The sequence below is a fragment of the Orussus abietinus genome, unplaced genomic scaffold (assembly GCF_000612105.2).
Source record: "Orussus abietinus isolate OABI.00-Male unplaced genomic scaffold, Oabi_2.0 scaffold77, whole genome shotgun sequence".
Classification (NCBI taxonomy): domain Eukaryota; kingdom Metazoa; phylum Arthropoda; class Insecta; order Hymenoptera; family Orussidae; genus Orussus; species Orussus abietinus.
The window spans coordinates 456230-481769 of record NW_019394245.1 but is presented as its reverse complement, the minus strand read 5'-3'; the positions used below and the strand labels follow the sequence as shown (position 1 = coordinate 481769).

The window sequence follows — 25540 nt, the reverse complement described above, 5'->3', positions numbered from 1 at the left end:
TGCAGACGTGCAATATCATGTGGCGGTACATATTGCTGCAATGCATTCCAGAATCTTTCGCGTGCAAAGTGATGTCAGACCTTTGGAGTATATCAAGGCGCACCATAATACATTCACCAAGTGTATCACGGTTCCTCTGGTACTACTTTTCAAGATGACATAAGACGCCTTTACGAGCTGGAAATCTTGTGATTCTATTATCAGGCACAAATTCATTAAACTCAATCTGGACATGACACGTTTTACAAAAAAAGTGTGCTTTTTAAATTAAAATTAAGTCAACGACGCTCACGAAGAAATTTACAGAAGATTCGTTTTGAATGTTTCCATGTCAGGAAAAGAAATAAAAAAAATGATAGTTCTATGGAACGAATAATTTTTCTGTTTACACGTTATATGTCAGAAGTAATGCTGCTGGAGGTAGTTGATATGAATTAATAAAGAAATTTAAGAATGCGTAAAATTTCTTATTTCAAATACAATGTCAAGAAGGACAAGAAATGTGCATTATATGGCGTATTGCCTGAAGATTAATATTTGTTAACTGACTTATATAATGATTTTGTGATTATGGATGAATTACGTTTTCATATTTTATTTCAGATGTTACTGTATTTGTCGTGGCTTCGAACGAAACAGATGGTTACAAGAGGATCGTCAGGTCCACCGAAGTAAATGGATTTCGGGATAAGTTAGTAGTTCTTGGCCTTGGAAAACCTTGGCGTAGCGGAAGTATGAGAAAAAGTACAGGCGGTGGTCAGAAAATCAATTACCTGCGGGAAGCTCTCGAGGAAGATAAAGATGATTCGAACAAAATCATCGTGTTTACCGACAGGTAAAACATAAAACTGAGTTATACCGCTATTTAGAGTAGAGAATTTTAAATATGGATATATATATTTTTTCTAGTTATGACGTCATATTCCTTGGTTCATTGGAAGAAATCGTGGAGAGATTTAAGAAGTCCGAAGCACGAATTTTATTCTCTGCCGAGGGCCATTGTTGGCCGGATGTTTCTTTGGCTTCCGAGTATCCAAACGTGATAAGAGGAAAGCGTTACTTAAATTCTGGAGGAATTATAGGATACGCCTCAGATATTTATTCCATTTTACCGACGAATATTAACGATGACGATGACGACCAACTGTATTTCACTAAAGTATACTTGAATCCCATTCTGAGGGAAAAGCACAAGATTAAGTTGGATCACAGATCTGACATCTTCCAGAATCTCTATGGAGCAGTAGGTGAGAAAAGTACAACATGTTAAATCATTGAAGTATTACTCTTTGTAAAATGTATAAAACTGAATTGTGAGATATTTCTGTTTGCAGCCGACATCGAATTAAGGTTCAAAGGAAACGAGGGTTACATCCAGAATACGGCTTATAACACCGTACCGCTTGTTATTCATGGAAACGGACCAAGCAAAGTGGTACTGAATTCCTTGGGCAATTATTTAGCTCGCGCTTGGAGCCCAGAAGATGGCTGTTTAAATTGCTGGGATGATACCATCGAGCTTCAAAAAGACAAAACAGAAACTTATCCAGTTATAATGATCGCTATATTCATCGAGAAACCGACACCGTTCATGGAGGAATTTTTCCATGGGATTTATAAACAAGCTTATCCAAAATCGAAGTTACATCTTTTTATGCGAAATAACGTACCGTATCATGAGGAAATTGTCGAGGAATTCATTGAGAATTATGGCAACGAGTACATGAGCGTTAAACAGATCAAACCGAGTGACAACATCAGCGAAGTTGCTGCAATTAATCTGGCACTGTACGATATTTTATAATATGGTAGAGCATAGTAAATGAGATTCTTAGTTGAACATTTTTTTACAATTCTGTATATACTTAGCACGGAGTACTAATTGTAACAAAAACATTTTTGCTTAAATTTATTTTCAAGTTACTCAGAGAAAAACTTTTCAAATACTTTAAAATTATACCGAACCTACTTGAAGTCCTTATTCCAAGAAATAATTTCAATCTCTTTTTTTTAATAAAAAGATAGTTTACATTTTCAATAAATGAGGTGGAGCTAATCATTATTTTTATGTTTAGGGATAGTTGCTTACTGAAGAATTGCTCCGGGTTCTTCTTTATCTACTCGCATGCCCAGTTAACAAATGAATTTACTCTAAAGTTACTGGTTGAACAACAAAGAGGAATTGTGGCACCTTTATTAGTTCGACCATTCAAGGCTTGGAGTAACTTCTGGGGAGCCATTACTGACGATGGATTCTATGCGCGTAGTTCGGACTACATGCAAATCATACATAACGAGCGCAGGTGAGTGTGAGAAAATACCTTGACCGTAAATCGTAAAAGCCATTTTTCTAGAAAAAGCGCTTTGACTTACATTGGCGAACTGCTAACGGCAAATTATGTAAATTTCATATAACGGTTAAGATTTGTAGAAATAACAGCAGTGTGGTTACCACAACCTACTTTCAGTACCTGTAATTTATCTAAGATCTCCAGTTATCAGAATACTCATTTATGCAGATAAACAGAACAAATTCAACATAGTGTAAAGCTTTCCTATTAATTTCTACTAAACATGAAAAAGTTTCATAACTATTACAAAATATTTACTTCTTATGAAAAAGCTTATACAGTCGGGGGTGTCGAAATTATTAAACAACTCTATTTGTGCTGTTTTTAAGGCTATAATTGATTCATCCGGATACATTCAAAATTGATTGTATTGCAACGAGGTAAATCAAAGGAAACCTGCTGCTTCTTTATATTTCATTGCATTCGGTTCATAATTCTTACAAATTTTAAATTGGTTACAAGAACTTAAAGTATCTAACATACCGTTGTTGGGACTGAAAATTAAATAGATCAGTTAGACGGATTTTCATTATTAATGTTTCTTCGCTCTGTGCCCTAATTTAATCGAATGCAATGGAGAAATCGGTCTTGAAAGACCTCCTATCAATGCTATACATGTTATCGGCCGTGCACTCATATACACCAGCATCCATTTGCGTAGCTGGATCAATTTCCAATTTAGACTTCACTCTGTCTGCATCAACTTGCCACTCGTGAATCTAAAAGAACATACGTATATACAAAATTATACCAGTAAAGAAATATTATAACCGCATTTTCTTTATCTTATAGTGTAAGACTGTTTCTACATTGAGTATTGTTAATATTATTTATGGAGGCACTTACGTGGAGGTAATGATGCGTGTAGATTTCTGCACCATCTTTAAACCATGTAATGTGCGGCCGTGGACTACCTCGAGCCACACAGAGAAATGCAATTTTGTGGCCCAAAACGTATTCCAAATCAAAATGCGATGCCAATACAATTTTAGCCCCCTAAAAAAATATTTATGTAAATTTACAACATTTTTTGATTCGGCAATGCAAAATCAGAATTACACTTGAACGTGCCTAACCCGGGTTTAAACATTAATACGATGTAATAATCACAGGCTTTTTATGTTTTTGTAATTAGAATATAAAATTCAAGTGACGCGTGTACTTATTTACGTGTGATTATTAATTAACTTACGATTCATTTCAGAACGTAGATTGTAAAAATGGCATGAAATCATAGTTGAACGTTCTTGGCTCATTATGCATTTATCGAATTGATCATGCGAGCCGCTTCGTGTCATAATTACGCTAAAAGTACTTACGTTATTGTTATTATAGTACTGATCACTCTCAGGATCTCTGTATTTCCCGGTAATTGGCAATCCTATTTGCACTCTTGATTTACTTCTGCTTCTTGCACGTCCCCTCCTTCCAGAAATTTCTTGACAGTTCAGTAGCAACAATGCCAATAAAATTAATGTGACCTTTGTACGGCACATTATATTCTGTAAAAGGAAGTAAAAACAGTATTATAGTCAGGAACAGGAAGAGCAACTTTGATGGGACGAACGCTCAATGTCAGGTGTAAGTCATGTAGGATTTACGATTCTAGAAAAACGATACGTAATATGTACAAGTTAAATGCAAGCATTATTCAGTGATTTACAGACAGTATAACAATCTCAATTAAAAGGGCCTTTTGAATATTGCATAAAGTTTTGTAAAATCATTGCTCTGCGTACTTACCACGTACAGACTGCGCTCAGTAATGACACGGAACACCAATGCAGCTGACAGTCATGTACTCGTTACTCCCCTAGTGTCCTCTCCTATCTATTACAGACTTATTGCAGATTGTATCAAATGGTGCATGTATACAGGCCTCATAAATCCCTTGAAAACTTCCATCCTACCTATGCCTGTCGTCAGTTTTTAAACATGATTTCACCTCATTTCTCGTTTAACTTTACGAACATATTATTACATGCCATTGTTATTGCACTTACGTTCGTAAATTTCATAAATATGTTAAAACCTATATGACTTTTTTTAGGGGAACTACTAGAGATCTATTTCATTCCTAGGTCAATTGTTGAAAATAATTGCAAATTATTTATTTTGAGGAATTAATTCATTACATTTGGATAGTTAATTCATTATAGTTGGAACTGGTCTATTGCCCGTTCTTCCTAATGCGATAGCCCCTCCTGTAGACTAATTATGCTTCATTAAGGTGAAGTGAAACCCCCTTCAAATCAGTCGATTCGAATACAACACTTTTATTTAAGGGTATCAGACCAAACTGTCCGAAACTTTGACACATCCTGATCATCTAAGAATTGTCCTGACACATTCAAAATTTGGATTTTTTAACAAAATTTTTTACCTCAGCCCAGACCAGAACTAAAATGGCGTCGAGTTCTCATATTTCGATCAATATACAGTTATCGAAGGCTCTGATATAAGAATCGAAAGGGTCAGGACAATTTTACGACAATTTAGAACACTCTGGTAGTCGATAAACTCGCATTTGAACGGGATAAAGGCAAAAAAAGTGTTGTATGCGCTTCTATGCTAAAAGGATGGGAATACGAGTTCTCGGAGTGAAAATTTAATTGACCTGGAAATCACAGATGGCGCAGGGGGTCCGTCTGCAGCCAATTAGGGGTCCAGAAAGCATGAATCCAGAGGATTTCTGGAGTTTTACTTCGATTTCTTTATATTTATTGTACGAAAACGACAGGTGGAGTATGCCATTTGGTACAATATCCAATATAATTCGACACAGCTGTCAATATAAAAACGAACGTCAGGAACGTAGGCATTTAGGAAAATCTTCTTTATCGACGTCGAACAAGTTCCTCGACGTGTTTCACTTCACCTTAACAACGAGATGAGGGGGTCTATATTAAGTTTTATGTTGGGTTACCATAAACATGCATGGAGTGTTGAGGAAGAAAAAAAACAACTGATTTCGTGGAAATGTGCATAAGAATTATACTTTTCAAATTGAACTATGAATAGGGGTCCACTTGTGTGTATATATTTAGAAATGATTAACATTTTCAGCCTTGCAGGCATACATTACTATTATAATTTTCTTTACAATTTTTTCGTTATAATTCTTCAAAACAGGCTAATAAAATTTTAATAGAATTTCATAAAATGTTTGAAGATTTCAAACTCACCCTGTCAGATAAATCTACATACGAGCATCTAAATTTTTTTTTTATTTTAAAGGCATAAATTCAGTATGATGATCACATTACCATCGTACATGAAATATTTAGAATGCAATATTATTCTTTTAAAATTCATCATTCTTAATGAAAGTGTGAAGATTTGCGTGATAATTATTTTTATTGCTCGAAGAAAAACCTTTCAAATTGGTTTAATTACGTCTCTTTATGTGATACAGCCTGTAAACAATTATTTTCCACATAATGTCATTTGTTCATTATTTGCCTTTAAACTCTTAATTAATTCAAATACCGTTTAGTCTAAAAAGTGCATTATCTGTTTCCAAAATTAATTTCCACGTTTCGATGAAAACAAGAAGCACATCATATTGAAACAAATCTAATATTTCTTTATATACTTGAAGTCATTACGGATGGAAATTTATATGTAATGGAAATGAAGAAAATCTACTTAAAAATAATATATTCATGTTGAAATGATTCAAACTCATGGCTCTGTAATTTGTTCGGTTTGTTCAAAAATATGATTTTCCAGTACAGTTAACATTTATAAAAAAGAAAACAATGAAACTTATTAGTAGTACAAAGTTTAATCAGTCTTGCAAAATAGAACATTTTGAATAACATTAATGCGGCAGTTGAGAATGGTGTAAAAGTGTAATCATATTTGGCAAAGATAGTGAAAGCTTAGCAATCCATGATGCAGATAGTTACATGTAAAATATTTTACACAATGATATGTCAAGATATGTCATTTCTAATATCTAAGTACTAATATAAATTCAAATGTGAACGACGTGTAATTATATTCGGTTGAAATGGAGTTGGTTGTCTTGTGTTGATAGTTTGAATCGATATAACTCGATTTCAAGGAATGATTAATAAGAGATCATAACATAATCCGTTCTGAAGCCACGTCTGTCAACTGAATATTGATTGTCAGCTTGGCACTCATAATATCCGGCATCTTTTTGCGTAGCCGGGTCGATTTCCATTTTTGATTTAACCGTGTCGTTGCCAAGAGGCCATTCATGCACCTGGAAATAAATCACGCTTGTTTATTCCCTGATATATTTATTAAGATCTATATTAACTATATTAATTAATGGATAAAGCAGTGAAAGTTGACTCTTTGTCTAAGACAATTATAAGTTAAATTAATCATGTATCTGAAAGTGTTTAAATTGTTGGCTCAAATGAAATCAGCTGAGCAATATATTTCACAAATGTAAAAGCTACACTTGATATAAAAATCTAAGATTTTTTGGAAAATACCTGGAAAAACTTATGATGATACAGCTCGATGCCATCTTTGAACCATGTAATCTCAGGTCTTGGGTACCCTCTAGCCATACAGAAGAAGGTAATTTTTCTTCCAAGCATGTACTCTAATTCAAAGTGCGATGCTTTAACTATTTTGGCACCCTGAACAATAATACAGATTAGACAGAGGAATCAGTAGTGTTATATTTGGTTTATATATTTGCCATATTTTTAACCGGCTTCAAAAAAAGAAGAAGCTTCTCAATTAGATCGGTATATATTTTTCTTTTTGTATATTCACATATAATTTTTTCCCAGGTTAATCGATTTTGATGATCATCATCATCATGATTAGATCATAAAATCCGAAGATAGAGAACGGAAATCATGTACGGTTGTCAGTAAAAACACCGTGATTGGGTTATTTTTTTTTTTAACCGACATCTTTTATTTGATATATAATCAAAATTAAAACTTGAAAACCATAATGAGAGTAGTAACAACTGAAAATCGAAAAATAAAAACTTTTCAATAAAAAAGAACCGACTTCAAGAGGCATCGGAAAGTAAAAAATAATGATGTACAAAGTACTTATCCACTAACTATTATAGATTTCTAAGTATCTTTAATTTGGAAAGTTTGAAGTCGACGTACAAAAAAAGAAACAAAAGGAAACGGAATATAACATTGAAAACACTGACACACTTCGTTTCTTTTTTTTGCGCTGACTTCAAACTTTCCAAACTATAAATATTAGAAGTCTACGGTGGATAGTGAATAAGTAGTTCGTACATAATTATTTTTTACTTTTTTGAAATCGGTTTTTTATTTAAAAAATAGTGTATACTCGTCTTATTGTAAAAGAAAGTCATGACCGTATTGTACGTATAGTATTTATACGTACTCATATACTCACGTCTTTGTTTTCATAATATTTTGCACTAGCAGGATTTCTATGTGGAATTAAAATTGGCATTCGGGATCCGTACAACCTTCCTCTTCCGCGTCCTCGACCTCCTCTTGCACCTCCACCTTTTGCAGCATCCGTATCAATGCAGATCATGATCAGTAAAAGAAAAAAATATAGGAAGAGATGTACTCTCATTTGACCTGTGGAGACAATATTTTGTACACTGATATTTCTCTTCTAGTAATCACACTCGATTATTGCGCGTTTATTACTTACTATTTGCACACATGAAAAATAGATACATTGTGGGTAAAAGATCTCTATGTATACTCGCATAATACTTGCTAAAAGAATAGGCCACAAGGAACGTTGGTTATTTCACTAGACAAATGGAAAAGTATGATAGTTGTTAGATTTTCTTCTACAATTTTTTTTTTCCGTCACTGTGTAATTATCAACCATTATTTAAGCATTCACGCTTATTAATGAATTGAAACATTCCGATGAGAATTGCTCGATGGAAGGAGGAAATACGAGCCTTTGGTTTGTTAAAAAATAAATTCTGTTATAAATATTACTATGCATAAAAGTATGTTTACATGTTTGTTTTTGTCACCATTGATATTGTTTTCATACGGTTCGAAACGTCGTGAGCGGACATGGCTACTCTTGCTTCAAGTACTTTCTAAATCCGTGTCACGGGTCATTGTTTAATTAAATAATAATTGAATAGAAGTTTCTCACCAAGAAATTGTAAGTTACTTCCCTCGCCTTTTGTCGCAGTACATGTTTGTTTTTGTCACCATTGATATTGTTTTCATACGGTTCGAAACGTCGTGAGCGGACATGGCTACTCTTGCTTCAAGTACTTTCTAAATCCGTGTCACGGGTCATTGTTTAATTAAATAATAATTGAATAGAAGTTTCTCACCAAAAAATTGTAAGTTACTTCCGTCGTCTTTTGTCGCAGTAGAGCACAGATGTGTCCGGCCTTACAGCCTAAAATATGAATGGACCAGAGCCGATAGAAACGTAGTCTCCGGTGACAGAGTTATGAATCTCAATTGGATAATTATGCATAAGCCATTCCCGGTATGGCCATCGGCCAATCACGGCACCACAGTTGTCTCCTGCCAAAACATTAAACAATTACCGGGGAAAAACAATGTCATTTTTAAGGAGCGTGTCCCAGAAGTGACGATAACACTCGACCCTGGCGCTTTGTATTTGCTGGAACTCGGCAGGAAACTATCTCACAAATACTAATTAAATCCTTCAACATTATCTGCATATGCCGAAATAATAAGAATATGGAAAATTAGTTATTATGTGATAAATTATAGGATACACGTGTAGAATATGTTTGTTGTTCTCCATAAAACATGACTTCTATATTACTTTATCACGTTGCACATGGCAGATATGCATAAATGATGATTTCTCTTCTGCAGATTATTTACTAATAGTACTGTAGTTTTTCTTCTCTTACATGTATGTAAAGAATATTGAAAGTTTTTAATAATATAGTAACTTATGCAAATTCTAAACATCGGAATCAAGTAATCTATATCTACCGTCGAACAATATCTTCTAGTTTATACTTGTAATAAATTGAAAGCATTCTCGTTGTACGTTCATTTAAATTCGTCAAGTATTCCGTTTAATCCATTAAATATTGAAGCTTCGCCAAAGGAAAATGATTTTTCGTAAATATTGTTGTATTTATTTCAGAGGTTTATGGAACGTGCCGTTTGTTACCGATTGTTACCTGATCAATTCCACATTAATCAAGAACAAAGCAACCCGGCCTTCATATACCGAAGACGATTTGGACAGTGAAATGTCTTTCGCACATGCAAACAGAGAAAGAGGGATTTTTATGTACGTCAGTAACAGGCTGGAATTTGGACATCTCGTTAGTACCGACAATTATGACATCAAGTTGACGCATCCTGACTTTTACCAGATCTTCGATAATAAATTAAACTGGGAGAAGAGATACATTCACGAAAATTACAGTGATAGCTTTGCCCCGAATAAGACGCACATCCAGGTAATTGTAATCTACTTCGCATTATCCTTGCAAGACTATAAAGTGACTCTAAATCTGGATTCACGACAATGTAATGTGTAATTATCGTAAAAACAATCATTTTTATTTTATAAAATGCGTACAAAACATTTTTCCAGCCATGCCCAGACGTGTACTGGTTCCCTATCGCGAGTCCCAGGTTTATTAAAGAGTTGGTAGAAATTGTGGAAACATTTGGGAAATGGTCCGATGGCACGAATCACGTAAGTCATATAGTTTACTTTATTTTCCAAAAGTGTATGCACATTATGTGACGGATTTGCTAGGTATTTTCTTATCTAAAGAAGTCTATTTCACTGAAAATTTCATTTAAGGTGAAGTGAAACCCCCTTCAAAACAGTCGATTCGAATACAACACTTGTTTTTAAGGGTATTAGACCAAACTGTCCGAAACTTTGACACATCACTCCTGATCATCTAAGAATTGTCCTGACATATTCAAAATGTGGATTTTTTTTTAAATTTTTTAACTCAGCCCAAACCAGAACTAAAATGACGTCCAGCTCTCATATTTCGATCAATATGCAATTATCGAAGGCTCTGATATGAGAATCGAAAGGGTCAGGACAATTTTACGACAATTTATAACAGTCTGGTAATCGATAAACTCGCATTTGAGCAGGATAAAGGCAAAAAAAGTGTCGTATGTGCTTCTATGCTAAAACGATGGGAATACGAGGTCTCAGGGTGAAAATTTAATTGACTTGGAAATCACAGATGGCGCAGGAGGTCCCTCTGCAGTCAATTAGGGCCTCAGAAAGCACGAATTCAGAGGATTTCTGGAGTTTTACTTCGATTTCTTTATAATTATTGTACGAAAACAACAGGTGGAGTATGCCATTTGGTACAATATAATTATACTCAATACTCAATATAATTCGACACAGCTGTCAATATAAAAACGAACGCCGGCAACGTAGGCATTTAGAAAAATCTTCTTTATCGACGTTGATCAAGTTCCTCGACGTGTTTCACTTCACCTTAAGTAATAGAGAACTCCATTTATTACCCTCGAAAGACATCTCCTTGGTTCCATGAAATCAACTGGACCCAAATCAATGTTTCTCGGCTGTGAGAGAGGGAGAGTTACCCCATTCTGTATTTATTTAATTCATTCACTTGCTCCGGAAAATTATTCAGTGAAAAATTGGTAATGGCTTTCTAGAAGTAAGAAATATCTAAATAGTTACTAGCGGTATAAAATAACAACGTTTATCTGCAGGACCCCAGATTAGCAGGTGGTTATGAAAATGTACCCACTCGCGATATTCATATGACTCAAGTTAACTATGAGCAGCAGTGGCTGTACTTCTTAAAGGAGTACGTCAGACCTCTGCAGGAGCTCGTCTTCACAGGCTACTTCCACGATGTAAGATTTTACTTTATTAATACCTGTCACGTATTTTTAGGACCCACGACTTGAAGGCGGTTACGAGGCTGTACCCACAAGGGACATACACATGACCCAAGTCGGTCTAGACGAGTCTTGGTTAGAGTTTCTTAAAGAATATGTCAATCCCTTGCAGGAAGCAGTATTTACAGGATACGCCGAATATGTAAGCGTTAGGATATTAGAAAAAATTGGGGAAGGAAGTATTTTGAATTTGCTTTAAACGGTGGCCAGCTGGTAGCATAGGCTTCAACGATCCCACACGCTCGTAATATAAATTTTTATACAGAGCACCAGTAATACGTGTAAATAAGTACTTGTACATAGTACTCGTATAACTATACCGAATTTATAATGTTAATAAACCCTGTTCACTCGGAATATCAGTCGATTTTCCGAGATACTGTGGTAGCACGAGTATTTCGGCAATATTAACAAAACGTAAAACGTTAAATATGCAATCAATTCAGTGGTATTTCGATTCTTTTTGTTGGATTTTTCTCCTCTTTTTCTTTGAGTGACATTGTTAAAAGAGTTGTCTTTAGGTCAATTTAATTGAATCAGAATACTTAAATTGAATACAATGAAACCATTGTAACAAAAAAGGATTAATTCGATTTTGTGAAACTATTTTATTATATATCATATGCATAAAGTAAAACGTATCTTAGGGTATATTTGAAGCGAAACTCTACCGAGTTTCCTGATTTATTTTTATTATATAGGCAGGCACATTTTTCATTTCATTTTAATATTAATTTTTAATTACATTAGTAACATCAGGTGTATGCAAATGACAAGAATTTATTCTGAAACGTAATAGAAAGCAGTATTAATACTGCATTTAGCGACTTTATAGTACGTTAGTATGTATTTAATATATTCGTTACTATAATGGTGTAATTATGTTTGTCGTATGAGTTGTATTGGGTTTTGATTAGGATTACAAAATAATACCGAAATTTAGAAGATGAAATTTCCCTTAGATATTGTATTATATATTTTTTATTTTTCATTATTTATACAATTCAATGCCATTGTTCTCGTGGAATTAATTTGAGAGATTTCTTCAAAGCGTTCTAAGTTTTTTTTTTCTTAATACGTTGAACAGCCCTAATTTATTTTCTTTACAAAATGATGTGCAACGATAAGCACCATATATTATAAATGACATCAAATTGTGTTTAACGATTCAAGTTATAGTTTGAATTAGCAAATTCAGTTAGCTGATTTGTCTGATAATGGTCCTGGAAACTGTATATACATTCCCACTACGTAGACGTTATATATACTGTTTACCAAACATTTGTATTAATTTTTTATTCTAATATTGATCTTTTTCTTCAGCCTCCTAGGTCATTGATGAATTTCGTCGTAAGATATCGACCCGATGAACAACCTTCGTTGAAACCACATCATGATTCTTCAACGTACACAATTAATATTGCTTTGAATCAAATCGGAGTTGATTATGAGGGTGGTGGATGCAGATTTATTCGATATAACTGCTCCGTCACTGATACGAAAGCAGGATGGATGTTAATGCACCCTGGACGTTTGACTCACTATCATGAAGGTTTGCTGGTTACTAAAGGCACAAGGTATATAATGATTTCCTTCGTTGACCCCTAATAATTAATGAATTTAGGAGAGACGAGTACTGAAACTAAATGTTAGGTCAACGTCATAAACTCGAGTATTGTAAACGCGCAATGATCCCCGTTAGGTTTAAGTTAATTGTTCGTAATCGCTGTAGGTAATGGCAATCGCGATTGTTTATACAAATATCAGATATATAAGGGTCACATTGTCATCGAAACTAAACGACTATACTCTTCATTACTATTTTTATATTTAAATATATTTTATGCGGTTATGTGAATCATATGTATTCTCTTAGGAACTGTGACAATTAATAACTGTAAATATATATACTTGTTAATAATAAATAATAACTGTAATAGTAAGTTATTGGTTAATTTTGAGGAATGTACACCTCTTTAAAGTACTTCCAATGCTTATAACTTTATAAGCAAGAAGAAACGTTTTTGTACGAGTTGTAACACGGAGAAAAAATGAAATAAAACTTGGTACGAGCAGAACTGTATATAACAGCTTGACAGTAACGTTGTGTATAAATATTTCGGTATATTTTCAGGTATTGTAATATCGTACAGTTATGTACTTCTAATGTATAAAGTAAATACAAGGTGGCAATATTAAAAACTTGTATCGTCAACATTAAGTTCTACCTTGGAGTCTAGTTTACGTTTACTCGGTAATTACAATTGCTTACGACTTTTATTTTCAACATTTTCAAGTACTGAAATTGGAAGCTTATGAATATCTGCTCGAGGTAGCATAGATTGAAAAGCATTTTTCTAGTGACACGTTTGAAGCTTACTGCATTTATCTAGTCCCTAATGCAAGCGGTAAGAACGCTACAAATAATGTCGCCTTCTTAACAGAAAAGAAAACTTTTAATTTGATAAGTAACGAGTATTAGTTTCATAGGAAAATAAATATATCGGATTCACGATTAAGAAGTGCTCATAAATTTGAACCTATGAAAGTGCAGATCTTTAAAATTATTGGGATTCTGAACTCATTACGGCCACCTTCGATCTCTTTCCCTCAAAACCAATTTCCCATGGAGTACTCACAGTGTGACATTAGAGCACCCATAATAAAACCTCAAGAATTCCTTTACAAAACATTAACCACTACTTTACAATAGTAGGAACATCCATAGGATAGATTCGTATAGTCTAAGTAACCGCATCATCACACTGTAAACATTTAAAAATTGATTTAATTAGATATCCTATGTATTTTATTTACATAGTAAAAAAGTGTCTCTTAGAAATTGAGAACACGACATACCTCACAGCGCATCGACAGCATAAATAATTCTTACAGTTTCTATTTGACATTTCTATACATTGACAAGTATGTTTCAAATTAATTTGATTCTTATGTGATGTATTCTTTCTTCCATTACTGGATATGCTAAGGAAATCTTACAATTTCAACTGCGAATATAACAAACATTTGATAAAAAATAATATTGCCACATGCCACATTGAATTTGAAACATATGTTTAAAAAAAATCTGTAGTATGCTGTTCTGCTTGTGCTTAAATACTATTTAAAAACTATAAATTCATGTACAAAAAATAATAACTATGCTAGATGACTGGAATGTAATTTGACGGAAACAGAAGCTCAAATCTTTTTTAAAATCTTTATACCTCGCGTACGTTCGTTAAACTATTAAACAAGAATCATACAGTTTCTTAATTGTCGCTTGATCAAATTAATTTGAAACTTAGAAATGACGCCACTATCATCTTTTTAATACATATTAATACCATATAATGTTCACATGAGCACGTTTATTTTTCGGTAGCGAAAATTTCTGAGGCATGTACCGTCGACAAATGCCGAGACAATTTAATTCGTAATATTATTTAATTTAACTAAAAGTTATTTACACTTTGTTCGGCTTTCATAGAAATATGAATTGCGACGATTCAGTAGCCTGCCCGTTTTAATTCGTTCAACTGATGTGCCAATTTTTCCTCCTTGGTTCTTCTTGCTTGACCTAACTTTCGACACTCAATATACGTACTTAAGAAACGTTCAACGTCAATTTTTCTATCAAGAAAGTCCTCAGCTATGCTTTCACTTTTTTCATGGCTCTCATCTGCTGCTTGCTTAAGGCATTCTTTAATATGATCAGGTGCAAATACTTCAGATAACTTATTATACCGTTGTATCAGCTTGTCATAACGAGCTTTTAGTATAGCAACCGTGTCCACTTTCTCTGCAACATCTTCTCGCAATTGCCTAAGTTCAGATTCTTTGGTAAGATTTGCCACTGAAAGAAAAGATATTTTTAATGAATTAATTATGTTACCTCAAAAGTTCAAAATTAATGGAATAAACCTGAATCTTCGATTATATAAATCTCATTTACCGGCTGTTTTTTCTACCCAATCCATTGTATCTTCTATCGCAGTATTAATTTCCTTTAACTGTGTATGCTTTTCCAAAAATTCATCTAATCTATCTTCGTCTCCATTGAGCTTTTTCAGTTCTTCAATGCTCAATTTATTAAGTTCTGGAAACACTAAGCTCTGTGGCGTTTTAGTCTGTGTTTGACCTTGTGTTGATGTTCCATAACCGGGACTTGTGTACTGAGAATTCAAATATGTAGCAGCATGTTGATTCGATGAATAATGCATGGAATTTGTTGTGTGTAAAGAACTGCTTGAGCTCGCATTGTACCCAGGATGATGTGATGTACTAGGGAATAGTTTCGTATAGCTGTCTGAAACGTATGTATTACCCGTGCTAGTATAGTTGTAATCATACGCATTACTAGTGGAGTTCAAAGCTGGTGATTGCGGGAACTGAGCATTATAGTATAAGTTAAATGATGTCGATGGGAGATCAGTATATTGTTGTAAAGTATAAGATGGAGAGGCTCTTCCTTGTACATCTATAATAGAATACAATTCATTAACAGGATAGTTTCTGTCATTTCTATTAGTCAAAGTTAATTAAGGAATGCAGCTACCTCGTAATGGTACAGCGGATGATGGAGAACTGTCTTCTAATAATTGAGGTGGATTTCTACTAAATTCCCTGACGATAACTTGTACAACTCGCCCAAGATCACTATGCACTGTAAACTAATACAGATTGGATCGTTAATAAACAAAATACACATTTTTTTAGCATTCAGTATCACTAATGTCTAGATATTACAATTATTAACTTACATGTAGCAGACCTGGAGCACTAACGATTTCACTGTGTTCATTACACCAGGGATGTTTTATCGGCGGTGAAACTCTTAGAACTGGCTTTTCCAATGGAAACTCAGGGGATAGCGAAACCAAAATAGCCATTCTCCGGTCCCCAGCATCAAACAAAACTTGATATTCCACATCTTCCCGCAACTCCACAACACTAGGGCATATATAAAAACTCAGAACAATGTAACTTCTTCGAATCATTGTTATACATTTTTTTTACTGTTTTCCAGGATGAAAATATAATAAAATAAATATTAAATCACTAATTCATAAAAGAACTATCGGACATAGGAAAGCTTTATAATTGGCTTAACTCGATTACAAGATCTATAGTTTTCCACAACACTGAAGTCCACTGATGGCCTACAATACTAAAGTTGAAATTTGTATTGTAACCAATAATGGATTATATAGAAATGTCATATATTTATTTAAAACGAATAAGAATTTATTGATATTAAAGAGAAACGTTAATGACCAGTCGGTCAATATTAACAAGATGTTACATCGTGATCCCACGAGTTATAAACGTAAATAAGTGAGGTTAAGTGGAGGTTACATGTATGGAAAATGTCTTACTTCTCGTTGAAAATTTTCAATGTATCGATCTGTCTTTTTCTTTTAACGGCGGCATTCTCATTTTCTCCTCGGAATATTCGTGATATCATTTAAATGCCTTAATTTTGGATAAATCATTCGCTTATCCGTCAAGCTCCCTGTCAAAGCAACCATCCAGCAGAACAGCTGTTCAACTTTGCTGAACTTTGCTTACTTCACGCAGGAAGTCAAAAGGTGCGCATGCTCCTACGTTCGATTTTTAGGTATGTTCTTATTTCATTTGTATAGTGAAAACATAAGATTAGTTACTATCAAACGGCACTTCAGTCGGACACCTGATTTGGTTTTATTTCATAGCACATATATCTATTTGAACCTAAATTATTAACAAAGGAATGGAACCTGTGTTCTGCAGGATTTCCTTTATTCACTATGTAACCGTTTATTTAATGGTGGATGTTTACTCATATGTGACGTACTTTACGTAAAAAGGTGATTTATTTGAAAATAGATAACTTACAATGCCACAGTAATGTTACATGAAAAATTGCACGAATCCTACAACAAAAGGATTTCATTTATTCACATAACTATTTATTGTCCAGTGTCGTATTTAGGTTATAGGGCACAGCGTTCTTTACGTTTTATGTTCCCCAGAAGTTTCTGCTAATGTTCGATATTACAGATTTCCTTTGAAAAGAAAGCAGTTTTTAATGTATTATTTTTAATGTTTATTTAATTACATCGAGCTTGGGAATACGGATAAATGTGCAATACGTCCAGACTCCGCATCCTCGGATCGCAGGTCGTCGTTTTGCTAGCTTTTGATTCTCGTCGCGGAGTAATTTTTTCTTTTTAAATTCGATTAATCAGGGGATTGCCAAGCGTTCGAGACGTAGGGGGCTCTGCCCGAAGAGACTGCAAGTGTCGAAGAGGCTATATGCCGAAGCGGCCCCTTAAGAAGAGGGCAACTATGATGGCCTTCCATTCTTTCGAATGGGCAGTCATCCATTTTTTTCGCCACGTTGTCCCTCTCATTTTTTGTATGTCCTTCTGTCTGGATTGACGGGGAGAGACGGTGAACTATCGTTTTCATGAGATTTTCTCGAGTTTGCATTTAAGTAAGATATATATATTAGATTTTTGTCATGCCAAGTAATGTATAATTGAATACATTTTTACTGGGTCAATTATACGAGATCGATGCCCTGCGAAATATTCTTGACTTTAATGGTAACTTTAGTAAGTTATTAGCTCTTGTATCGCCGTCTCTTTCTCGCTTTCCAATGGTTTCGTTCGTGCCTTCGTGTTCCTTTTCAGCTATAGGTGAGCCACTTCAGAGAATCTGGCGACTTCCTGGTGTTTCTTCAATGTTCTGTTTTACCTGTACTTTTGTGTCCCTTTGCAGGTTTAGGTGGATCACCTGGAAGCAGCCATTTTTGGTAAAATCATCATGGGCAGTTAATCGAAATCGAGCTTGCTGCACTTGTTGGTAGAAGATGTTAAAATATGTTAAAGGATATTCGTGCATTTTTTTCGCGATGGGAACTGCGTCCACGGTAGCTTGATGGGGAAGGTTGTTCCGTTTAAATTGATCTCTCGAGCTAGTGGCTGTGATTTTTTTCGGAGGAGACACAGGGTTTGGAGTTTTTGTGAGGAGTTCATCACTTTTTAGCTTGATGGGGAAGGTTGTTCTGCTTAAATTGATCTCTCGAGCTAGTGGCTGCGATTTTTATCGGAGGAGATACAGGGTTTTGGAGTTTTTGTGAGTTCATCGCTTTTTCAGCCGGTTCTCGGGCTGCTCAGAGTTGTAACAGGTGGCAAGTGCATTAGCCATCTGCATCCTCCACCGGAGGTCGCACAGGACGCGGTCGCTCGATCCTTCCCGTGAATCTCTCAACTCATCTCTGATTTGGCAGAGATGAGTTGGGAGATTGCCATAATGGTAAGCCACCGCCGTTTAATATAAAATTTCTAACTGGATTTATTATTTTCTATTCAGAACTAGAAAGGTGTAATATACTTCACACTCGTATAGAAAATTAGGGACGTATTATATATTGTAATATACGTGTAGAAAACCACGTATATTACATGACGTATTATACCTACCCAACCCTGCGAGCGTCTAGTTTGCTATATTAAATATTTTCAAATTGGTATAGAGTATAGTGGATGGCTCTAAAAAATTGGAAAAAAATTGCAGGCTCTACAAAACGGAATGTACTTTATTATGCCAAACATGGGTCCCTGATAAGTTCTCTTATTTGAGAAATAAATATTTATCGAATTGATGTGCCGAATTTCGGCGTTAAGTATTCGGTGCCGTTTGCGCATGCTTTTAAATGTATTTGGCGCGAAACTCTGCCGAGTTTCCTTATATTTCAGTGGGAGGGAGTCCTATGACAATCTAGTTCTACGACAAAAGAAATGAATTTTGAAAGAGACTGCATAATATTTTTACTATTAAATAAGGATGTTTACTTCGACGAAATATATAAACTATCACTATTGAAGAATTAGTATTTAATTAAATTGTTTTATAATAATATCAATATAACAGCCGTATCAAATAATATTAGACGATTTCATAGTAATTGTGTACTATTGTAAATGCATAATACAATTTTCCCGTTACTAGGCAATTAACTTATTTTGAAAACGGCGGTAACGAGAATTTCAACGCAATTTGTTAATGCTGTATTAATGACAATTTTAACGCTGTTTGTTAATAATATGGTCTACAAAGATGCATTGTTACTGCGTAATATCAAATTCTTTTTTTTTCTTAAATATGTAGTTATGTCAACGACTACCGAACCTTGAATGGGGCACCTGTAAATTTCTCAACTGGTACGCCTTTGTTGAGGTGGCGAAGTTTAAGTTCATTTTTTATGAAATCGCAGCCAGCTCTAGGGAAGTAAAGTCTTGGATCTGTCGTTCTCGGTACGAGAGGGTCAGTGAACCAGCCGTAACTAAATATTGTATTAATTTCCATAATTATCTATGCGTTCATGGTAATTAGATGAGGTAAAAATGTCATTGCGTTTGAAGAGCTATACTCTAAATAAATTAAAATATAGGCGCGAGGCCGCCACGCGGGTTGAAAGTAAAAGTTCTAAGTCAATAATTAAAAGACATTAATCATTCTTAATTATTCTATGACGAAATGCCTTCCTTTCCTTCGGTACTGATTTGGGCATAATTATTTTTATTTTCTATTTGTAGTAGTATTATATCACTTTAAATATCAACTATTATCTGAGATAATAACGTACTAACGCGAACGAAAATGTTTGCAAACATTGTTTCAATACTAAAACATAATGATGAATATAAATACAAAAGAAAAAAAGATTTGGGATGAGATAATAAAAATGAGCGGCGATTTTTATGTCAATTTCACTAAGACAGAAGCACAGCTGTTGACTTTTTATACTACAAATGAAGTTAAACAATATTGAAGAAAACGTTTACGCAATTTGCGCGAATACTAAAATGTAAGGATAAATGTAAATAGCAATTGACATTAAAAAGAAACTTTTTACTTTCTGAAACGGGCCTTTTTCATGATATGCAAAACGTACTACTACATCATAAGAAGTTTCAATTGATTAATATTTTTAAATATTACTGATATGCCGGACTTTTACACGCTTCAAAGAAGCAAACCATATTCAAGTATAATGCTTGCAAACCAAGATTACAATAAAAAAAATATACATTTTAGGTGCACAAGGTTTCAGATTAACACGTTACGCATCGTTATACATTTTGCTGTTTATCTAAAACAATGCATAAAGTACATAACGTATTAATACAGTTCAACAATGGCATTACCAGTGGTTTCACTATTTGTTTACTTTATTTTTTGGTCTCTTACTCCATATTAACAGTCGGAGGACGAAAATTGTAAATATCCTTTGGTGTCAAGGTTGCACTTCTTGCAATGATTTTAATATATTCTAAAGGTATCTCCTCGGTAGGTATAATATCATGTTTTGCGTAGAACTTTGTTGCAACCGATTTCGAGCTTGGCATCGGTATGAATTCTTCCACGAATTTAATATTTTCATTTTCCTTTTCATACCTTTCCAGGTAGAAGCGCAACTTTATAGGGTCCATAGTTCCCGATGTTACGACAATTTAAGACACTAAATTTACCAAAGACTTGACGTAAATTAACTCAGAGAAAATGTAAGACGCGTGTCACGGCCGGAAAAAAAAAGAAAGGCTACGTATCTGCGTTATCTTCTGTTTCTGTTCCGTAATTATTATTACATCATCTGCTTCCAAACCAATTTGTCCGTAATTAAAATTACAGATTTATATCCACTTGCGCGTCTGAACAGTGATTTAAGCCGCCGGGTTTAAAATTCTACTTTCTAAGGTGAAATGAAACACGTCGAGGAACTTGATCGACGACGATAAAGAAGATTTTTCTAAATGCCTACGTTGCCGACGTTCGTTTTTATATTGACAGCTGTGTCGAATTATATTGGATATTGTACCAAATGGCGTAACCTGTCGTTTTCGTAGAATAAATATCAAGAAATCGAAGTAAAACTCCAGAAATCCTCTGGATGTATGCTTTCTGAGGCCCTAATTGACTGCAGAGGGACACCCCGCGCCATCTGTGATTTCAGGTCAATTAAATTTTCACTCCGAGACCTCGTATTCCCATCGTTTTAGCATACAAGCGCATACAATACTTTTTTGCCTTTATCCCGCTCAAATGCGAGTTTATCGATTACCAGGGTGTTCTAAATTGTCGTAAAATTTTCCTCACCCTTTTTTCGTAGAATAAATATCAAGAAATCGAAGTGAAACTCCAGAAATCCTCTGGATACATGCTTTTTGGGGCCCTAATTGACTGCGGACGGACCCCCTGCGCCATCTGTGATTTCAGGTCAATTAAATTTTCACTCCGAGACCTCGTATTCCCATCGTTTTAGCATAGAAGCGCATACGGTACTTTTTTTGCCTTTATCCCGCTCAAATGCGAGTTTATCGATTACCAGAGTGTTATAAATTGTTGTAAAATTGTCCTGACCCTTTCGTTTCTCATATCAGAGCCTTCGATAATTGCATATTGATCGAAATATGAGAGCTCGACGCCATTCTGTTTCTGGTCCGGGCTAAGTTAAAAAATGTTTTCCAAAAATCCAAATTTTGAATGTGTCAGGACAATCCTTAGACGATCAGAAGTGATGTGTCAGAGTTTCGGACAGTTTGGTCTAATACCCTTAAAAAAAAGTGTTGTATTCGAATTGACTGATTTGAAGGGGGTTTCACTTCACCTTAATGCTAATTCTGTGATTTTCAGGGTCTAAGGAGAGACAAGTTACACAACGGCATTGCGAACTCTGGCACTTTATTTTAAAATATGTATATCGATAGAAAAACACGTACATAACATGCGAAGAACCATCGGTGGATCGGTGAGAGGATCTTAAATAACAAAGGGAAGAGAGACTTTAGTCAACCGAGAGAACTCCTCTTAGGCCGCTGACTCTCACCGAACCTACCCGAAAAGTCATTTAGGTTACTAACAAGGCAATATTTTTGTTGCGGAGGAACTAAAGCTCTGCTCGTTGTTGATTTCAAGAGCCTAGTGAGTGCGTTCCGAAACTTAGGCTGCGAACATGCTGAGAGACTCACAGGGAAGCTGCGACCTGACACGACGCACACCTTACATAAACGGCCAATTAAATGCGTATGTATGTGCGTAAACAACCTGTATAATATAATATTACAAAATTGATGCATGTGCTTAAGTTTGCTTTTCAGCTTCGTCCACTTTGACTTCTTCCGACAAACGCACAGATTGCCTTTAAATGTACTCGCTCGAAAGTACACCCGTAAAGGCCATAAAATTATTACTAATTAATTGACGCAAAGGGAATCGCTTGTACTTTACCGAGGACGCTAGTAACGATTACTGTAAAATCTTGCGAAATCTTACTTGGCCCATCGAACTTATAGTATAATTGAGCCGTTTATTTTGAAAGTGGCCTAAGTCCATTTGTCAATTATTTTCGGTTGCCCGTAGTTACACGTACAACTTGAAGCTATCTAACAATAAAGCATTTGAGGTTAATTCTATTCCGAGTAAATACGATAATTTTGGACACATAAGTTTTCAGAGTTAGTTCAATAATTAAAACCATCATTTTGAAAGTGGCCTAAGTCCAATCTATATGTACGTTATAAATTTGGGTATTCACAATTTTCATAACGATAATGTTCACATGTACGTTTGGGATGAAATTATTGCATCAAGAGGTGCTCAAGAAATAGCTTCATGCGTCCTAAAACATGTTAAAAATTTAAGAAGTGAAAGACACGTTATAGCTTACAGTGACGTGTGCAGGACAAAATAGAAACATTAAAGTAGCTTTAATGTAGCTAAAAATTGTCCAAACCGTTGAACATAATGTGGAAATCATAGATCATACATTTTTAATATCAGGACATTCGTTTTTACCAAATGATAGAGATTTTGGCGTGGGAGAAATGTCATTAAGAAAAAAATAATTTACTGTTTGTCCCCCAAGATTATTATAATATTATCAAAATTTGCCGGAGAGGCAATAACTTTATTCTAAATGAAATGAAACAAGAGGATTCTGTATCAACAAAATGATTAGAAGACGCAATTTTTAAAAGGGTAAAGAATTCTAACGGAGAATCAATAAACTGGTTAAAAATATGTTGGATGCGTTTTGTCAGAAATTAACCATAGAAAATTTTCTGTAAGACATCAATGAATGAGAATGAAAATTTTAAAGTCCTGGTTTTATTATCACGTCGGGGTAGACCAAGAAAGTTCGAAAATATTGTATTGACACCACTTTATAAAAATATAAGACAAATTACAACAGCGAAATTCGAGAACATAATGAACCTACTACGAAATATACCACCGGAATATCATGACTTCTTCAAATCCCTTTCACATACACAAAATGTAGACGAGCAGTGAATTGTTTTGTAATTTATGTAGTTAAAAAATGTTCCGAATTGCATAAATATTGTTTTCGAAGTGTTGCAAAGAAATATAAAATAATTTGAGTATTGTTTTTTTCAGTTTGAAGTATTTTAAATTATGTTGAATGTACTTGGGCTCTTTCAAATTTTATAATGAATCTGGTTGTTAATTTTGAAACTGTCTTAACTCCATTCTTGGTAAGAAAACGCATATTATTCACTTAATAATTGCCATTATTTTAATAGGAACTGTAAATTTAACTCCTTTAGATACACTTAAGCAGTATGACTCATTGGTATCCTGTACGTATATTTTTAATTGCATTGAAACACAAACCCTTAAATATCCCAATTTAAGTATAAATGGACTTAGGCCACTTACAAGATAAACGGCTCAATTAACGAAAATGTTTTCTTTTTCGGTGCAAGATCAGGCGAGTACTTTCAAAGAACGTTGCAACAATGTCGAATAAACTTTGTGCTAATCGACGTTTATAATTGACCAGTAACTCTATGACTAGACTCTGGAGTTGGTTAAATGGATTAAATAGTTTATACGAAAATTTCATAATCAGTCGAACAATAATTCGTGTCCGCTAGGTTTTTCATGGTCTATAACAAATGTTTGCATTGGCAATGCAACAATAATTGTGAACTTTTAAGTTCTTATAGCCGTGTATTCACAATTTAAGAACACATGCCCGAAAAAAGAAAATAAAAATGTTTACATTACTCTCTGATTAAGTAGTACTGAAATAAGTTTAAACTTAAGTATTAAAAGAAATAGAATTGATGTCAGAAATTGTATAATTTACACTTATGCAAACAGAAATATAGTTTAGTCATAAGTGAAATGTAATTATAGAGAAGGCGGACCTCAAAACGGGGCGACATATGAAATTAAAAAGATTTAGGCCCTTTCCAAAATGAAAGTTAAATCAATTCATAGTTTTGTCAAAACAAAATATTATACTTGAAAACGAAAAGTAATCAACGCCAGTTTCCTTGCTCCTTGTCGAAATAATTCTGATATTCTTGCAAATAATTTTTTTGTTAAAAATCATCCAATAATCACCGACTTAGATTGGACACGTAATCGAACCTTTAAGGTGATATGAAAGGGTCATTCCATACAGAGTATTCCATAATAGATAGTAAACCTCTCAAGGGGTGAAAGAGGGTGAAATTATGAACTGGAAGACCTTTTTCATTTTTTGCTCAGAACATTTTTCATCGAATTATTAGTAGTTAAAGTTGACAACGAGTATTGATATATTGATATTGAAAATATTAATCAAAGGCGCAGCGCGCCGTAAGGACCCCTCGCTCATGCCTGATGTTCCTCCAGAAAAATATCATTTTAATATGCCAAATTATTTAATAGAAGAATGAATAACTAAATTAATAAGAATATAAACAGCCATAAATTGATGAAATAATTAAATTAAAAATCATTCTTTACCTACATAATTGATCAATAAATTACATATTGATCGATTAATTGACCAAAGAATTAATTAAGTCATCCATTTATTCACTGGATGGTGCATTAATAAATTCCTTGCTTAATTGAATGTGAGAAACATTTCATTTTTTCAGAAAACAGGGAGGAGGGTAAAGGGTTTCAAAGGAAATTTATTGTTAAATAAACAATTAATTTTTGCAAAAATGTTACGCTTCCATGTTTTTTCTGTGGCCTTGAAAATGGTTGACTGTTATTCAGTGACCCTGAAGAAACTCGATTTCCTCCTAGATCTAGCAAAAATGACTCCCGGTCGACTGCCAAGTGTGGAAGTAAATCTAAAGATTAGCGGAAATAAAATGCGTGTTAAAGGTGTGTCGAAAAATAAGACCACCATATTACAATGGAATTTTTTTTGAAGGAACGTCAGCCATGACTGGAGGGCCTCCGACGCGCTGCGTCGGGGGCCTAAAATAAATCTAAAGATTAGCGGAAATAAAATGC

General features: G+C 34.4%; 6 protein-coding genes across 6 annotated transcripts in view; 1 reads left to right on the top strand and 5 right to left on the bottom strand.

Moving 5' to 3' along the window:
* Positions 1 to 603: 603 nt before the first annotated feature.
* LOC105694710 (procollagen-lysine,2-oxoglutarate 5-dioxygenase 3) lies at positions 604 to 13329 on the top strand (the record flags this gene model as incomplete). The annotated part of the gene is given in 8 exon segments (XM_023433020.1): positions 604 to 835; positions 910 to 1247; positions 1335 to 1788; positions 2076 to 2303; positions 9453 to 9774; positions 9912 to 10016; positions 11036 to 11182; positions 12551 to 13329. Coding segments are annotated over 8 exon segments (2111 nt in total), but the record flags the coding sequence as incomplete, so codon positions are not given.
* On the bottom strand, positions 2670 to 4281 carry LOC105694714 (immunoglobulin domain-containing protein oig-4). Its single transcript, XM_012415633.2, has 4 exons — positions 4095 to 4281; positions 3671 to 3853; positions 3198 to 3347; positions 2670 to 3070 (listed from the first exon to the last, which is right to left on the bottom strand). The coding sequence occupies exons 2-4, from the start codon at positions 3845 to 3847 to the stop codon at positions 2912 to 2914; spliced, it is 486 nt and encodes a 161-aa protein (XP_012271056.1). The 5' UTR covers positions 3848 to 3853; positions 4095 to 4281; the 3' UTR covers positions 2670 to 2911.
* LOC105694712 (immunoglobulin domain-containing protein oig-4) lies at positions 6357 to 8184 on the bottom strand. The gene is made up of 3 exons (XM_012415632.1): positions 7728 to 8184; positions 6824 to 6973; positions 6357 to 6585 (listed from the first exon to the last, which is right to left on the bottom strand). Exons 1-3 carry the CDS (start codon positions 7914 to 7916, stop codon positions 6427 to 6429), a joined length of 498 nt encoding a protein of 165 aa, XP_012271055.1. The 5' UTR covers positions 7917 to 8184; the 3' UTR covers positions 6357 to 6426.
* A 668-nt stretch (positions 13330 to 13997) lies between the features above and the next one.
* LOC105694711 (vacuolar protein sorting-associated protein 37A) lies at positions 13998 to 16767 on the bottom strand. The gene is made up of 5 exons (XM_012415631.1): positions 16606 to 16767; positions 15991 to 16180; positions 15786 to 15900; positions 15183 to 15707; positions 13998 to 15083 (listed from the first exon to the last, which is right to left on the bottom strand). The coding sequence occupies exons 1-5, from the start codon at positions 16692 to 16694 to the stop codon at positions 14737 to 14739; spliced, it is 1266 nt and encodes a 421-aa protein (XP_012271054.1). The 5' UTR covers positions 16695 to 16767; the 3' UTR covers positions 13998 to 14736.
* Positions 16768 to 17841: 1074 nt separating this feature from the next.
* LOC105694698 overlaps positions 17842 to 25540 on the bottom strand; it is a 54433-nt gene continuing 46734 nt past the window's right edge. The window contains exon 13 of the transcript XR_001103540.2: positions 17842 to 18007. The gene's annotated coding sequence lies outside the window, so the exon portion shown is untranslated. The remainder of the gene's footprint in view (positions 18008 to 25540) is intronic.
* LOC105694646 lies at positions 19397 to 20709 on the bottom strand. Its single transcript, XM_012415513.1, has 2 exons — positions 20468 to 20709; positions 19397 to 19559 (listed from the first exon to the last, which is right to left on the bottom strand). The coding sequence occupies exons 1-2, from the start codon at positions 20707 to 20709 to the stop codon at positions 19397 to 19399; spliced, it is 405 nt and encodes a 134-aa protein (XP_012270936.1).

Coding starts and splice junctions, on each gene's coding strand:
- LOC105694714 (XM_012415633.2), bottom strand. CDS start 3,847: ATGTGCCGTACAAAGGTCACATTAATTTTATTGGCATTGTTGCTACTG. Junction 3,348..3,670: donor AGTACTATAATAACAATAAC/GTAAGTACTTTT, acceptor ATATTTTTTTAG/GGGGCTAAAATTGTATTGGC. Junction 3,071..3,197: donor ACACGCATCATTACCTCCAC/GTAAGTGCCTCC, acceptor ATGTTCTTTTAG/ATTCACGAGTGGCAAGTTGA.
- LOC105694712 (XM_012415632.1), bottom strand. CDS start 7,916: ATGAGAGTACATCTCTTCCTATATTTTTTTCTTTTACTGATCATGATC. Junction 6,974..7,727: donor AATATTATGAAAACAAAGAC/GTGAGTATATGA, acceptor ATTATTGTTCAG/GGTGCCAAAATAGTTAAAGC. Junction 6,586..6,823: donor ATCATCATAAGTTTTTCCAG/GTATTTTCCAAA, acceptor ATTTATTTCCAG/GTGCATGAATGGCCTCTTGG.
- LOC105694711 (XM_012415631.1), bottom strand. CDS start 16,694: ATGATATCACGAATATTCCGAGGAGAAAATGAGAATGCCGCCGTTAAA. Junction 15,901..15,990: donor GTGCTCCAGGTCTGCTACAT/GTAAGTTAATAA, acceptor AATCTGTATTAG/TTTACAGTGCATAGTGATCT. Junction 15,708..15,785: donor ATCCGCTGTACCATTACGAG/GTAGCTGCATTC, acceptor ATTCTATTATAG/ATGTACAAGGAAGAGCCTCT.
- LOC105694646 (XM_012415513.1), bottom strand. CDS start 20,709: ATGGACCCTATAAAGTTGCGCTTCTACCTGGAAAGGTATGAAAAGGAA. Junction 19,560..20,467: donor CCTCCGACTGTTAATATGGA/GTAAGAGACCAA, acceptor TACAATATTTAG/TTACGGCTGGTTCACTGACC.